The following is a 15,406-nucleotide window of genomic DNA, read 5'->3' on the forward strand; positions in this document are numbered from 1 at the left end:
ATGTTTTATATTGTAATATGGAATAGTATTGTCTATCGCTGGTTTTGAATGTTGCATTACACTAAAGTGATATTCAATATTTTTATTATTTCACATGAGAGGGGCCTTATGATGCTGTTTTTCAGCTTCATATTTGCATTTTGTGGCTCTACTGTGACACGTTTCCATGCTTCAATGTAGCACCTCTTTTTACCCTCTCTCTGAATCCAGAACCCAGTGTGCTCTGATTGGTTTGCTGGCTGGCTCTGTTGTGATTAGTCAACCACTTAGAGATGTCCCGCACTTGAGCCATCAATGTGTTAGAGCGCTAGCTGATAAAGCATGAGTGTTACAATGTGATGATATTATGTTCAGAAGTAATCAGAAGAGTCCAAACTAGATGTTTCAGGCAGGGGGTGGGGGAGGATAATAGGGCTTCTTTAATATCATATCAACATATTGACATTACTGAAGATTATTTATCAAAAATATCAGATATTTTATCAAAGCACCAATAGTTATACAATATCGTCACAAAATAGATATTGAAGGCTTTTGGCGAAAACTATTGTGATATTTGATATACTCAAATGGGCCCAGTCCTAATACATACTACAATACAGATGAAAAAAGAAAAAGAAATGTCAACATTACTTCAGTTTGTTCATTATCATCTCATGTCATGTAGCAGGCATTATTTCAACAGCTAACGGCGAGTCCTAAAAAATATTATTTTTCATCAAATATGCGTGAAAGACTTGGTGGTGGGTTCACAGTTCACATCTTCTTGGCCCGTTTCTTTGGTCTCTGGTTGAAAACGGGCGAAGTGCTCATCAAGGAGTCAGGGGAATGCGAAGGGTAGCTAGCGTCCGATGCCGCGCCTCCAGGAGTGGGCGCCATGGCTCCTCCTGTCTCGCTCATGGTGGACATGGGCCCGCCCTCCTCGAACACATCTCCACCCAGGACACCGTGATGATGGTGGTGGTGGTGGTGGTGATGTCCGGACCCCTGGCCCTCCTCGGAATCCTGCGGCTCCATCTTGACCTGAGGCCACAGTGGGGAGTTGTGTGCCCCGCCCCCACCTTATAAAAGAGGGGAAACAATGTTAGTAAAGGGGATGTTACACCGAAATTTGATTAAATCCACTTTTAAATTAAAATAACGGTGTAATAAACTATCAATAAACTTGGCTATGGCAATATAATAATTTTTCTATACTGGTTAAACAATATTTTAACTGAAACAAGCCTGTTAGCACTTTTTTAATCCAGATTTAAGCACATTTTCATTGTTTTGCTTTTGATATTTTTTTAAAGCACAATATTTAGCTTTACTTAAATTAGTCAAGAATATTGAATCATAACTTCTTTGTCATGATATATATCATATAACCATATCCGGGAACCATAATTCCAGCCACATTTCCCATCAACAATGCTTCTTCATTTTGAATAGAATAAAGCTCTTAAACATTTGGGCTTTTTATAAGAGCAAAAAGAGTTTGCCATGAACCCCTTTGTATTATAATTTCGTTAAAGTGAGGGACCTACAGAACTTAGGCCATATTAAGCTGTGTTAAACGTGGCAGTTACACCTCAGCATGATTTTGGTGATTCCTGCCTCACCTCAAGGTGTTAGGTTGACAGTTCTTTAGAGGAAGTGATTTATTTAACATTCACAGTAGGGCATCTGAAACTGTCAGCTGAGAGGGAGAACAAAATCTCTTGAACATCAAAGGCTGTAAACGTTACCCAGAAACAAGCTTTTGAAGGTCAACACAATTATTTATCAAGCATAATTGAAGTGCCACAATGGAATCATTGTCATACGGTGAGTGATGTCAGAATTGCATGTGTTTTGGCACACTGGTGTTTTTATATTTGCAATGGTTCTGAAGCTGTAGTACGTTTCTCCTAATGGAAGTGTTTTGGGCTTTTGTTGCGGGTTTGCACCCGTCAGCCACCGTAGATATCTGCAACACTAACCAACCATAAACAATCTAAATTCATGAAAAGCACTATAGGCAAGAGAAATAACTAGGCATTTTGGGGGTGAACTGACCCCTTCATGACCATTTTTGCATGTCCAAATACTTTTTTGTAGTGTTGCTATTTTTTAAATTTTTACAAAGGATAAATACGTTAGTCCACTCTTTAGGTTCACCTGTAAATTTCCCCTGCTGTGGGAAGAATTAAGGATTTCTGATTTGAATTGAACTGATCCCGATTACTGCACAGTAAAATAAAAACAAATAAAACTCTGTAGGTTTAATCTAGAGTCTGCAAACTAGAATACAAACCTTCAATAAATACAGAGATGAATGCACGGTAAACGGGAATCCCGTTCTCACCTGATGCGTGAGGAGAATGGTCAGCCTCCAGGCCTGAAGCCAGCCTCTCGCCGTGGGGCCCCAGGACCCCCATGGGCAGCGCCTGGTCCCCGGAGGCTAAATCGGCCTCGGGCTCCTCGCTAATAGGGAAGGAGATGTCACTCATTGGCTCCTCCTTGATCCTCGGGGGCTTGGAGTCCTCCAGGGCCTTCTCCGGGTTCACCAGGCGTTCATATTCCTCCGACAGATCTTTGCTCACCTAGGGGAGGAAAATCTTCAATTAGAAGCAAATTACTGGTAGATGAAGACATGTAAGAGCTGAGCCTTAATGGTTTAATATTTCAATTTCTTCAACAATATGAAAAGATCTGACATATCACAGACAGAAGCTACTTTCTGCTCGCCACGTGTCTATCTTTAGAAGTCCTGTTGGCACTGAAGTCGCTAAACCTCTCAGTTTGCTTTGTCTCACTTCCAAGCAGCTTGCACACAAATTGCCATACGCTCCGCTGTTCTCACTCGCTCAAGTTCTTTATGCTTCGTGAGGTGAGTCGGCATTGTTGTGGTGAAGCCCTGGCAGTTTGCACTGACAGCGCTGTGCCAAATGGGATTATTTTCATTATCATTTCATCTGCTGACTCTTATTTCCAATTAATTGTTGATTTTACTAAATATAGTGAAAGGTTTTAATAATCAACGCACAGTTTTTTAGTTCTGGTGGCATCCTACAGTGGCGGTGGTAAACGTTTATGGAGGGTCTTGTGTAAGCCAAAATCCAAACAACCCAGAACATTAACTGATAACAATATCAAATAAAAGTAGAAAATGTTCATATTGAAGAAGGTGGAACCAGAAAATGTTTTGAAGTTTTTGATGAATAAATAATTAACAATGAATGTATTAATTATGAATAAACCAGAGAAATAATTATCTGTTAATTGGCTTTTTCATACACTCTTTATACCGGCTACATGAGGACACTCAAAGAACATTAACACAATTATAAAAATATAAATTGACATACTTAACTTTATGTCATTACTCGAAGACTGACACAAAGTGTTTGTGAATATTATATAACAGGATAAATCCCGTTTTTGTAAGACCCAAGTTGATTCATCACATACATTTAAAACCGCTTTAAAAATGTATACTTCAATAAATCATCCCCACCTATTGATTTGCACCACTGGCCACAAAACCTAACACACACACACACCGATATCAATATAGATTCCCCAGCAGAAATAGAATGTAAGAAGGAAGGTTAACAAATTTCACCTTACTTGCACCGTTTTGTGTATTTGCACTATTTTATGTTTGTTGTATCTTAAGAACATTGTATGTTGCATAGTTGGAGAAGCCTAAAGATTTTGTTAGCCAAAACTGCCCTGGAGCTATTGTGCATGTGACAAAAAAAAGCACTTTAATCCTTGTGACAGTGAGTGTCAACAAACAAACCCTACGAACAGTCATGCCCTCCTTCCCCCTCACCTGCAGCATGTAGCTGTGGTAGTCTTTGATCCGCACTTGCCAGAAGCGCTGCAGGGCCAGCACGCTGCCGATGCCCACCTCGTGGAACACCTGCTCCACCACGTCTGGGAAGGGACTGGCCCCCAGCCGTGCCTCCCGGTCCACTGCCACCCGCAGCTTCCTGGAGAGGAGCAGGTAATGCTCATGGACCAGGTCGGTGAGGGTCTCCAGCACACTCTCCTGGGCTGACTCGAAGCCGGCGTGGGCCAAGATGGTGGCCACGGACTGATAGAGGAGTGGCCTGCAGGATGGCCAGCTGAGCTCTGTGACCGGCTCGCCTTTACCCCTTAGGATGGAGAGAACCAAGAGAGGAAAGGGAAAAAATGACTAGCTGATGAATTGTGAAAGGGCTGGTTGATAATTCGATAGCATCATTTATTGTGTTTAATCAGGATAATCACTGGAAAATTTGATTTAAAAACCTAAAAGAACAATTTATCTGCCGTATATATTCCTGATATCCTGATATGTATGAGGTTTAATAAGAGGCATTTGGTAAAGCATTTTCATTTTTTATAAAAAACTAATTATGAAGAAATTTTACAATGCAGTATCAGAAAATAAGACTTTTTTAAGTTTAATTAGCTTTTTTAATATCTTTATTTATATTTTTAGAGTAATAACTATAATGCCTTTAAAGAATATCTAAGGAACTGCCAAATCAGTAGCTCTATATAGGAATCGAATATTGTGGCCAAATCACACAGCACTTTCTGTATGAGGTCATATCCCATATTAAAAGTAAAAAAAGGTTAAAAGATCTTAACCTTTAAGTGACCATTTGTTTACATGTGAGTCTACAATTTATATGCTTAATGGAATTTAATAAAAATCACAAGAGACCAGGTTTCTTGGCTCAGAGGTATGAACTCACTTGTAGAAGTCACTTTCAGGGTCACTGTGTCGGAGCAGGAAGGGCTGCCGCGGGGCTTTGCTGTCCGCAGGTAGTAGGTCATCAGGCATGTTAGGGGGGGTGGGAGGCCGAAGGGGAAGGTTGGTGTCAGCCTCCTCCAGCTTACTGCCGCCCTCAGAGGTTGCTGAGCTCTGACCCTGAGCCTGGGCCTGGGCTGCTGACAAGAGGCCCCGAAGGCGGCGGGTGTGCTGACACAGCTGCACGGTATGGATGGTGAGGCTGCAGGGCTCTGAGGGGATGTCAAGCATCGTGGTGGGGCGAGGGCGCTGGGCGGAGGGCTGGTGCAGCGGGGGATCCTGCATCTCCACTGAGCGGAACTCACGCTGGAGCAGGTCGAAGGAGCTGCGGCTTGGAGGAGCCCCCGCAGGACCGGGGATCTCGCCCCAGTAACGCATCATGATGGGTGATCAAAGCTGGCAAGATCAAAACTGGAAATTTAATCTAAAAATTAGAAAGGTGACAATCACAACAAAGGCTAACGGTAGTATAAATACATCAGATAAACAGAAGAAGCATTGATTGGATATTTGGAAACCATTTTCAAATAACTAATTAATTACAACTATTTTGTTTTGACGAGGGTTGCAACCAACACTCATACATTCAGTTAATCTGTTGATTATTTTCTCAATACATTTTTCGGTTAATTCTTTGGCCTGAGAAATATCAATCAGTGTTTCAGAGCCCAAGATAACCTCATCAGATGTCTTGTTTAGTCAACAACTCAATTATATTCAGTTTACTCTCATATCAGATTAAAGACACCAGAAAGATTTCTGCAGGAGAATTTAAACATTGTCTTAAACCGATTATCAACATAGTTGTTAATTAATTTAATAACTATCAGCTAATCCAGTCATTTTTGTAGCTGTAGTTTTTGCAGATACACATCGTAAACTAAAGCTACCAAAAGGTAAACCAGCTAAATACTAGTATTGGTCAACAGCCTGCACTTATATGTTTTCAGGTCTCTAAAAACATTGGATCTTATTTTCTGATTATTTCGCAATACATGTGACCGAGCACTCGCTCAATACCTATCAATAACAATTATAACCAAATCACACTGCGTTTAAAATTAAAACGACACAATGAAGAGAAGAGCAAGCTAATGCATTGTTTGTGGTAAAATAACTTACATGGAAACGAAAATACCTGCACTTAATGTATGCCGAATTGTTAAGTAAATTTTTACAGGTATGTGTTTTTTTTTTTCTTTTTGCCGAATAGCAACACAACACAGACTGTCAGGTGTCTGGCAGGAGTTTGGTAAAGCAGCATACAATAGAGCAGCAACCAAGGCATTCATAAAGGAGCAACGAGAACGCTACAGGGTAGCAAGCTAAGTATGCTTGATTAGCTAGTTACATTATTTACGTTAAACACGCAACAACAACTCACATTGCACAGGGATGGACAAAGCGTCTGTTAATATTTGAAACCAATTGCTATTGTGTCTTTGCAGGAAGTTGGCACAGGAACCAAGCATTTGCGTCCTTTTTACAAACAACTCGGGTGAACATACGAACAAGAGGTTTAGTTCCGCTACAAACTATTTTTTCTGACTATCATAAAATTATAGATTCATTTTTAATTCAGTATAGTTGTGTATTAATTATTTATTTGTATTGCATTTTTTGTAAAATACTGTTTATAAGCGGTTTTATGGAGGCTTTGAAAACCCGGGCACATTTTACAGTCGCACCAAATAAACATGGCCGCCTCCCCGCCGCCAGACGTGTGTTTGGAAAATACGGACGAACAAATGAACTCCGCAATGGAAAGAGGCGAGTGTTCAGCCGAAGTGAAGGAGAGCGTACATGAAATCAAAACACTCAAGAAAAAGGACCCAGAAACAGAGGACACTTTTAAAAAACCGGCTCTTTTCGCTGCTCCGTCGCTCACCATCAAACGCAGTAACGCAGCACCGTCCAAACCAGCAGCAGCCGAGATAAAACAAGTGAAAGAAGAAGACGAAGCTATAGACGTGGACACAGAAAGGGCAGATGATTCTGGTGTTGTTAGTGAAAACAAACCTACCGAAAAAGTCTTAGAAGAGGAGAAGAAATGCGCTAAAGACAAGAGCGTGGCTCCTGTCAAACCAAAGACAGAAGCGAAGCCCAGGGTGCTACCTGCTAAAGCCCCCCCCGTTGGTAAATTCCCCCCTATCCCATATACAGAGCCACTATGGGGTGGCACGGCTCCAGATACCCCCTATGCTCTGGAAATCCTTAAAAACGGCACCATAGTGGACACGGTGCCCCTGACAGATAAAAGCTACATCGTGGTTGGACGTCTGCCTGTGTGTGACGTCCCTCTGGAGCATCCCTCCATCTCCAGGTACCACGCCATCATCCAGTACCGCAGAGAGCAGGGAGAGGGGGAGTCTGTGGGGGAGGAGAGGGGCTTTTACGTCCATGATCTGGGCAGCACGCACGGCACTGTTGTCAACAAGAACAAGATTCCCCCCAAGACCTTCATCAGGATCCGTGTGGGACATGTGTTAAAGTTTGGTGGGAGCACGAGGCTTTTTGTCCTGCAGGTAAATCCAGATGCTGAGCCCCCAGTTAATATACTACATAAAATTACACTTTACTACAAGCCAGGGACCGGATTTTGAAATAAAATCCTAAAATAACATTAATTAACTATATATAGGACTGTTTTAAATCATTTCCTATAACATATACAAGCACTAACAAACTTCTATCTGAAGTATTTATTAAGTACTTTTACAAATGCTTATTAAATAAAACATAAAAGGAAATTATTTTAAATGTTGTTTTGTTGAAAAATAACATTTGAATATAACCAAAACAAATTAATAAAAAAGTAACATATCAAAACATTTAAAAATATTATGCTCTCTAGTAGGATTTTTAACAAGTAGCCTACAGACTTGGGCTACATTAGCCACTAGTAGCATAACACACCTAAATCTCTGACTGAACTATTGGTGGTGAGTTGCACTGTGGGATATGTAGGAATGCATGGAGTGATGTGTGTTTCCCCCTTCCCTTGTTTCACAGGGTCCAGAGTTTGATGAGGAAGAGGAGTCTGAGCTTTCAGTGACCGAGCTGAGGGAGAAAGCCCGGAAAAAAAGGGAAGAGCTGGAGAAGAGGATGATGGGAGACGGTTCTGATGATGATGAGAAGGAGGAAGACGGGCAATCTGAAAGCAGCAAGGGCTCGGGCAAACCATCAAACGATGACTCAGGCTGCTCATGGGGAATGGGTGAGCTTATGCGTCATCTGTGTTGACATTTTTCTTGTTGTCAACTTTTTTCACCGTAATCCTTTTTGTTCCGCTTTCCTTTCATTCCATCTGTCTTTAAATCCACGCTGCAGCTGAGGAAGCCGCTCCGGAGGAAGACGAGAACGAGGAAAACCCGTTTTCAACCGAGTTCCAGGAGGACCAGGAGGCAGCGTACCTGAAAGACCCAAAGAAGGCTCTGCAGGGCTTCTACGACAGAGAGGGTGAGAAGACTTAAAGTTAATCCACAGACGTCTGCTCCTTCTGGTTCTTGTGTTTCCTGACTTTAACATGCTTCATCTTAGGAGAGGAGCTGGAGTTTGAGTACGAAGACAAAAGCCATGGCAGCTGGCTCTGCAGAATAAAGTGAGTGGCGTGAAACCTCCGATTCATGCAGAGTATAAAAACAATAGGAGTTTGTGTAGATTCACAAATGGATGTTTCCGCCAGGCTCCCTGTGGACGACGCCATGGGCCGGCAGCTGGTTGCCGAGGTGACCCACACAGGGAAGAAGAAGGAAGCAGCCATTCAGTGCTGTCTGGACGCCTGTCGAATGCTGGAGGCCAGAGGGCTGCTCCGCCAGGAAGCAGGTGAGAACTCCAGCGGGAATGTATAAAAATAGAATGATAAGCATGAAGGATGGCAATTATAGTTTGTTTCCTTTTTCAATATCCTATTTCTAGTGTCCCGTAAGCGCAAGAAGAAGAACTGGGAGGACGAGGACTTCTACGACAGCGACGATGACAACTTCCTGGATCGGACCGGCACTGTGGAGAAGAAGAGGAAGGAGAGGATGAAAAAGGCCGGGAAAGTTGCCGAGCGGCCTGAAACCTACGAGTCATTGGTAAATAATCTTTTATTATCACCTTTTATGCTACTCACGATTTCCTTTATTACATGTATTAGCTTTGAGCTCATTGTGCATATCATTGTTTTGCACATCGACATTAATGATGCTGATGTGGATCAGGAAAAGGCTACTACTTTTTCTCCTTAAACTTTGACCCTATTGGATCATATACCTGTTGCAGAAAGCATTGTGGGTCAGAATAGCCGGAATAAGCATCTGGTCACCATCAAAGGTGGACATGCTGGTATATTTGACATACTGAGTTAGGTGTTGTAGTTCAGAACAAGGGTATCATGTCTGGCATTTTGACCATCTTAGTTTAGCATGATAGCATTAAGTTAATACCTGAACTGTAGGTTCTACTGGAGCATGTTTACATGTTTTAATGTCCAAAAATACATTTCTTACGTAAGGTGTTGAGACATTGTAAAAATTAAAAGTCGTTATTGCACAAGATCTCAAACTTCATGGCTATTTTAAGATGTTACATTTTCAAATATCATGCTGTGGTCTGTAATTTTATGCTGCAGTATTCACACCCTTTAAAAAAGAAAAATGTAAACTGTATTTATTGAGTGTTTTTACCGACAACCTACATAACAACAGGTAAACAATACAGAGTGCAAATGCAGGTTCTATAAAACAACAAATACAAATAAAAAATGACAAAACAATAATGATAGTGATGTTAAAATACCAGTACAGTAATAACAATACAATACATAAGTAAAACTAAATACATTGATGTAATCTCTGCTGTTGTACTGTAATGCTAAGCCTACTGTATGTTTTGTAAAAAATGTCCCATATTTGATTTTCTTATAGGTGGACAAACTGTCGAAGGTGGAGAAGGAGCTGGCGGAGACTCAGAGAAAGCTGAGCGGAGGGAAAGGAGGTGAGTCATGATGTCCTGGGTCATCACTGTTCTCTGGACCAATCCCACAACGCCTTTTTTTAATGCATGTTCCTCCCTCCTCTCAGACTCCTCCGGCTCCTCCTCTGAGGACCCTCTGGACGCATTCATGACGGCGGTGAGGACCGAGGTGGCGATGGATGCCGTGGAGCGCAGGAAGCTTCACGTGCACTCGGCCGACTTACGCAAAGAGGTTCAGAGGCTCTGCAAACTGGTGGAGCTGACGCGGCCCGCACAGATGCCCTCGCTGCTGCCGGGGTCAGACACAGTGATGCGGTCATACTGCTGTAGCAAATACCCTCAGTTTGATAATATCAGCACATGGTGTGGCTGTTTTGCAGTGTATTTCCGACATTAGTTGGCTGTCCCGATATGGGGAAAAAGACAGGAGTAAAGGCAGAGGCTGAGAAGTTTTCTGCTGTGAACAGGGGCAGAAAAAGATATTTTAGCCTCCTAAAAAAACGAAATCTCTATTTAAGTGATCGCTATATTTTGTATGTTTTACCTGCTTCACTTTACATTCAGATTCCCCTGCAGCCAGGGAACAGAAGACCTCTTCAAGGCAGCCAGCCTCCATTGGGAAAAAACTGTAATTTTACCGTATCCAACACACACGTGTTGCTTGTCTGTCGCTGTCTCGATGGGTTGTACGGTTGTGTTTTTTTTGTGACCCTAGTGAATCCAAACTCACTTTTTAAAACACCAAACTCCCACAATAACACAAACAGACTACCTATCCAAGGCCAGAGTAAACCACCAACTTCCGTGTTCCGTGAAGTTAAATTAGAGTTTTTGTGAATAGAGTTTGGAGGCTTTGAAGAAAGCATAAATAAAAGCTTCAGCTTCAGATCCCCTCCAAAAGTTTGGTATAGCAGTTTCCATCTTACAGTACCTTTTATACTGTTTATAATTTAACAATAACTATAACTTAAATAGAAATGTTAGGTTAAAGCTTCTGCCTTTTCCCCCCTCTACGATATATTGCTGTGGACACAACCTACTTTAAAACCTCCAAACTATCCCTTTAAAGTGCAGGAATTTGATTTGTATATTTTTGGGGGAAATTCCCTGGAGTTAACATGATATGCATAAAAAAAAAAAAATCCCCCGTATATATTAAGCCACATTAAAATGTTCACACGATATTTTGATGTGTGTCACAGTGGTAGCACAGAGCCGGAGAAACCTAAAAAGTCCTTACCGCTGTTCGGAGCCATGAAAGGAGGAAGCAAATTCAGACTGAAGACCGGGACCATCGGGGTACGAGTGGTTTAGCACCTTTCACATCTTAAAAAAATGCTGTCTTTTTACTACGCTTCCTTCTCCTACTGATGTTTCCCCCTCTCATGTAGACGTTACCTCCGAAGCGCCCCAACTTACCCGCAGAGCTGTTCAACATGAAAATACTTCCACCACCAAGTATAGAGGAGGAGGAGGAGGAGGAGGAAGAAGAAAAGGAGGAGGAGGAAGCAGCAGAGAAAAACGAGGATAATGATGATCAAGAGTGTGAAACTATGACTGAGAGTAATGAAGAGTCTGAAGCGTCCACGTCTATACAGAAGACGCAAAAACAGAGGTCACAAGAGCCAAAAGGTAAAACGCTGTACGATTTGGAGGACTTTTTAAGTAGGTATATTTAAAGCGGAAAGTAAACCTCATTAGTTTAGTTTTTAGAATGCTTCTTCTTGATAATACTGTAAATAATTAAGAGACCACTCCAACATGTATGGTAGCCATCACATTCCAGTGTCTGTTGAATTCAAACACAGAGAAATGTTGTCAGTAGTTTATAAAATACAATGAAAACATGTTAATTGTACTCAAACACATACCTATAAAGGATCAAACCAGAGAAATTAAGAATTTTGCACTGGTCTCTTCATTTTTCCAGAGCTGTGTTTATTGTGCGCCACTAGGGGGCAGTATAAGTGTAATATATACAAATGCATACAATTGAAGGACACTGATTTTTTTTTACCGTAAAAGTATCTTTAATAATTGTTTAAGTACTCTAATAACTATAAATAAAAGTCCTGCATTCAAAATCTTACTGAGGTAAAAGTATATGCATCAAAAACTACCAAAAGTAGAAGTAGTCGTTCCGTGATTAGCAGAAGACTAGACTAAATGTACTTTGTTTTATTTCACCACTGTTGTTAACTACGTGTTTTTCTCATTTCTATAAAGAAAAGGGTCTAAAGGAAGTGTCCAGCTAAGTGACATGTATGCAACATTATAAATTAAGGCTGCACAGTTAATACAAATTGTGTGTAGTATTTCTTAAAGGCAAAATATGTGGAAATATCTGAAGGAAGTATTGTGGAGCTGCAGAGAATTCCCAACTATTCTACGACCCAAAGCAAAATCCTTGTTTTGTACAGATCCTTATTAAAAAAAATGGTTTATAAAGATGGTTCAATATCATAAGTTCCTCCAATATTGCGAATCATACCACAATGACGATATAGCTCAAAATCATTCCAAAATCGTTCAGCCTTAGCATGAATTGAATGTGGTTTTAATCTCTTTTCTTATTTTAATCAACACATTTGATTTTTTTTACAAATCATTTTAGGGTCAAGCAACAAACAGAGGAAAAGTGAGGAGTGTGATGAACCCGGGAAGAAGGGTCCCCAGGCTGTGGCCCCATCGAGTCCAGGTGGATACTGTGATTTATTGTTTCCTTATTACACTCCAATATCGGTTATTGTGTTTAGTGCCATCTATGCTCCATCTCTAATATGCTTTACCTCTGTCTCTGTAGGAGCAGGGGGTGATGGAGAGCCAGCAGCACAGCACAGCCCCAGGAAGAACATGAAGAAGAAAGTGATGGGCCCCAGCAGGGTGAGTCATCACACACACAATACATATTTAAAATAGTAAGAGTGTGACATAGAAGTGTAATTCTTCTCATGGTTTCTCCTCACAGCCACCGAAGCAGCTCTCTGAAAAGTATCCGGAGGATGACCCTGATTACTGTGTGTGGCTGCCTCCTACAGGTAAACACTAGACTTTCTGGCCAACTGATCCTGCACTCATGTCAGTCTTATTAAGCCAGTAGTTTAACCATAAAGCTATTGCGCTTTGTTCTGGTGAGTGTGTTACAAGTCATTTGTCACTACACGTAAACTTTACGTTTAAGCTTTTCCAATTGTTTGGACTTTTTTCCCAAAGGTTGCATCAAAGAGGCCCTAGTATGCTAATTTCCAGCTCCATATTTTTATTTTGTGCCTCTTCTGGGACATGTCTCCATGCTTTAATGTTCAAAAAGATCTTTATTTTTCTCATACAGCCTGTGCTGCAGCATCTCTTTTCACCCTCTGTCTGAAACCAGAGCACAGTCTGCTCTGATTGGTTATAGCTCTGTTGTGATTGATCAACAGTGCTATAACCAAAGAGATGTCCCGCCCCTTAGCCTATCGCGTGCAATGTGTTGGAACGCCAGCAAATAGAAGCAAAAAGTGTTACATAGTGGTGTCATTGTGTTACAGAAGTAAACAAAGGAGTCAAATGGAGGCATTTCAGGCAGGGGGGATTGTGTGGAAGAGAAACTTGCTTTGGAACTTTGGACTTTAAGCCTTTGCAGACCATTAACATGTACAAAAACCACTATGTATCATGCTACAAGAAAGGGAAACCCCAAAGACCCTATTAGGGACTCTTTAAATTCCCTTGTATGTTGGGACTAAGCTTCAATCTTTACACCTTTTCCCCAAAGGAGTTTTCAAACCTACTTAATGTTTGTATTCAGATATGAAAATGAGTAGGTGCCCTGGATAAGGCTGCTATGTCTATAACCCGACAAACACTTGTTAACAATGACAGGCTTGTTGTTTCCTGGCCTACTTTTCACAGGAATAAAATAATGAGTAGAAGGGAAGTGAACGGGCTTTCATGGTCTGATACTGCGGCGGAAATTGCAGCAACATTATCATTGTTTGCTCAGGAATGCAGAGCAAAGTCACCAAAAAATGATAAGATAAGCTTGAATAAAAATACATGTGAAACGGCTGCCAACCTGAACCTGGAGTTTGGGTCAGAGCTACTTCAGCTGTGTCATGTTAGGATGGTGATTGGTTAGGAATGGGACATTTTATTCTGGTTCACTTTTTCTTTCTCGTAATTGGTTGAGATCACTTGGATGCTAATTCTAACGTTTTCTGCTCTCAGGTCAGTCTGGAGACGGCCGCACACACCTCAACGACAAGTTCGGCTACTGAGGGGAACAGAGGAGAAGGAAAGCTCTTGTGTCTCCACTCCGGCAGCTTATATTCTGCGTACAATACCTGCAACACAAAGCCTGCAGTCTCCTCAGCGCCGACCATTAACCCTTCTGCCGGCCCCTGCGAGGCGTTCAGGGACCTGCAGAAGGAGAATAATAAAGCACCTTTCCCTATCTTAGCATGCTCAGACTGCCATAATCATTCTATTTCACATTATTCTGGCAAGCTCCGTGAGCAGACACTGGGCAGGCAGCCCGCTGGCACTTACCACCCATGACAATAATAGAGATGAAAGCTTGTTTTTTTACTTTTAATTCTTTATCATCCAAGCAGAAAATAAAAAAATCGACAGAGCAGGAGCGCTAACTGATCTGAATTCAGCTTTCTGGCTCTTTGGCTCTTCTAGTTTTGAATCCACCTGACATCCAATTGGCGTATTTGGCTTCAGTCGATCGCTGGCATCATTTTTTCAATTCTTTCTTATAAAAGGAGAGTGTGGAGAAAGAGAGGGAGAGCATTGAAGCAGCTTTTCCGACCATCTGGACACTTGGATGGCTTACTGCTTGAAACGCAAGCTGATAATGACTCAAGCTAAGTGGAGTGTGTGCCTGCGTGTACACACACTCACACACACAGCCCCAACCTTCTCAAAGTTCTCTTTTTAACAAGATTGTCTTTAACGGTGACTCAGCGATCGGTGTGTTTGCCCAGAGCAGGATTCCTCTCTCTGTGAAATCCCACTCAGTGCTGCTGGTATACGGCCATACTCTACACCCTCAGTGTAAAGAATTGTATTTTTGTTATATAAATGTTGAATAAAATTGTCTGTACGTCGCTTGTTTTACACGCTTCACATTAATCCTGTCATCCTGGTATTCCTATCCCCCAAAATTCTGGGCCTGTCTTCATCAGAACCTCTTTCAAGCTGCCTCACACACACAGTGTTTCTCAGCGTATGATCTGGCACTGAGGCTCGTGGTGCTGGCTGTCGATCTTTGCCGTGATGTTCTGGTCTGTGACCCACTAATCACTGACGGAAGGCGTTCCTCCCTGCCCCAAACACATGAAGAGTTCACTGTCTGTTCACCTGGCCCGCTATTGAAGATGTTCCATAGAACATAGGCCCGTCAGAATAAGGGATAGTTTGAAGTGGGTTAGCATCTGGACCTGTTATGGATATGGGCAGCAAAAAAACCAGTTTTAGCTTAAAAAATGTCAGTATCTGATAAAAGCTGCTATATTTAGCAGCTTTACCTTTCCGTGACACAGCTATACCATATGTTCCTGATGTAGAAGGAAAGCTGTCGTATGCTCCTGCTAAGCTTAATGCAGAATCTTGCAAATGTAATGTATGAAATGAAAAAAGGAACCATAGAAATTAGATAACTTATTGTCGGTGATGAATTATGGGAAA

General features: G+C 41.6%; 2 protein-coding genes across 6 annotated transcripts; one reads left to right on the forward strand and one right to left on the reverse strand.

The window, feature by feature from the left end:
* Positions 1-382: 382 nt before the first annotated feature.
* On the reverse strand, positions 383-7,118 carry supt7l (SPT7 like, STAGA complex subunit gamma). 4 transcript variants are annotated; one of them, XM_063909354.1, is made up of 5 exons: positions 6,795-7,118; positions 4,716-5,195; positions 3,803-4,127; positions 2,330-2,567; positions 383-1,061 (listed from the first exon to the last, which is right to left on the reverse strand). In XM_063909354.1, the coding sequence occupies exons 2-5, from the start codon at positions 5,150-5,152 to the stop codon at positions 757-759; spliced, it is 1,305 nt and encodes a 434-aa protein (XP_063765424.1). In that variant the 5' UTR covers positions 5,153-5,195; positions 6,795-7,118; the 3' UTR covers positions 383-756. The 4 variants fall into 4 exon arrangements, with proteins under 4 accessions (XP_063765424.1, XP_063765422.1, XP_063765425.1 ...); XM_063909352.1 differs by lacking the exon at positions 6,795-7,118 and adding an exon at positions 6,156-6,266; XM_063909355.1 differs by lacking the exon at positions 6,795-7,118 and adding an exon at positions 6,156-6,246 and having other exon boundaries at positions 4,716-5,167.
* On the forward strand, positions 6,466-14,827 carry slc4a1ap (solute carrier family 4 member 1 adaptor protein). 2 transcript variants are annotated; one of them, XM_063909349.1, is made up of 14 exons: positions 6,466-7,296; positions 7,784-7,988; positions 8,102-8,230; positions 8,312-8,372; positions 8,457-8,596; positions 8,690-8,850; positions 9,682-9,751; positions 9,838-10,027; positions 10,933-11,029; positions 11,122-11,362; positions 12,345-12,428; positions 12,534-12,613; positions 12,699-12,768; positions 13,940-14,827. In XM_063909349.1, exons 1-14 carry the CDS (start codon positions 6,469-6,471, stop codon positions 13,987-13,989), a joined length of 2,406 nt encoding a protein of 801 aa, XP_063765419.1. In that variant the 5' UTR covers positions 6,466-6,468; the 3' UTR covers positions 13,990-14,827. The 2 variants fall into 2 exon arrangements, with proteins under 2 accessions (XP_063765419.1, XP_063765420.1); XM_063909350.1 differs by having other exon boundaries at positions 12,540-12,613.
* The last annotated feature ends 579 nt before the right edge of the window (positions 14,828-15,406 follow it).

This window comes from Eleginops maclovinus, chromosome 19, assembly GCF_036324505.1.
Source record: "Eleginops maclovinus isolate JMC-PN-2008 ecotype Puerto Natales chromosome 19, JC_Emac_rtc_rv5, whole genome shotgun sequence".
Lineage (NCBI taxonomy): Eukaryota > Metazoa > Chordata > Actinopteri > Perciformes > Eleginopidae > Eleginops > Eleginops maclovinus.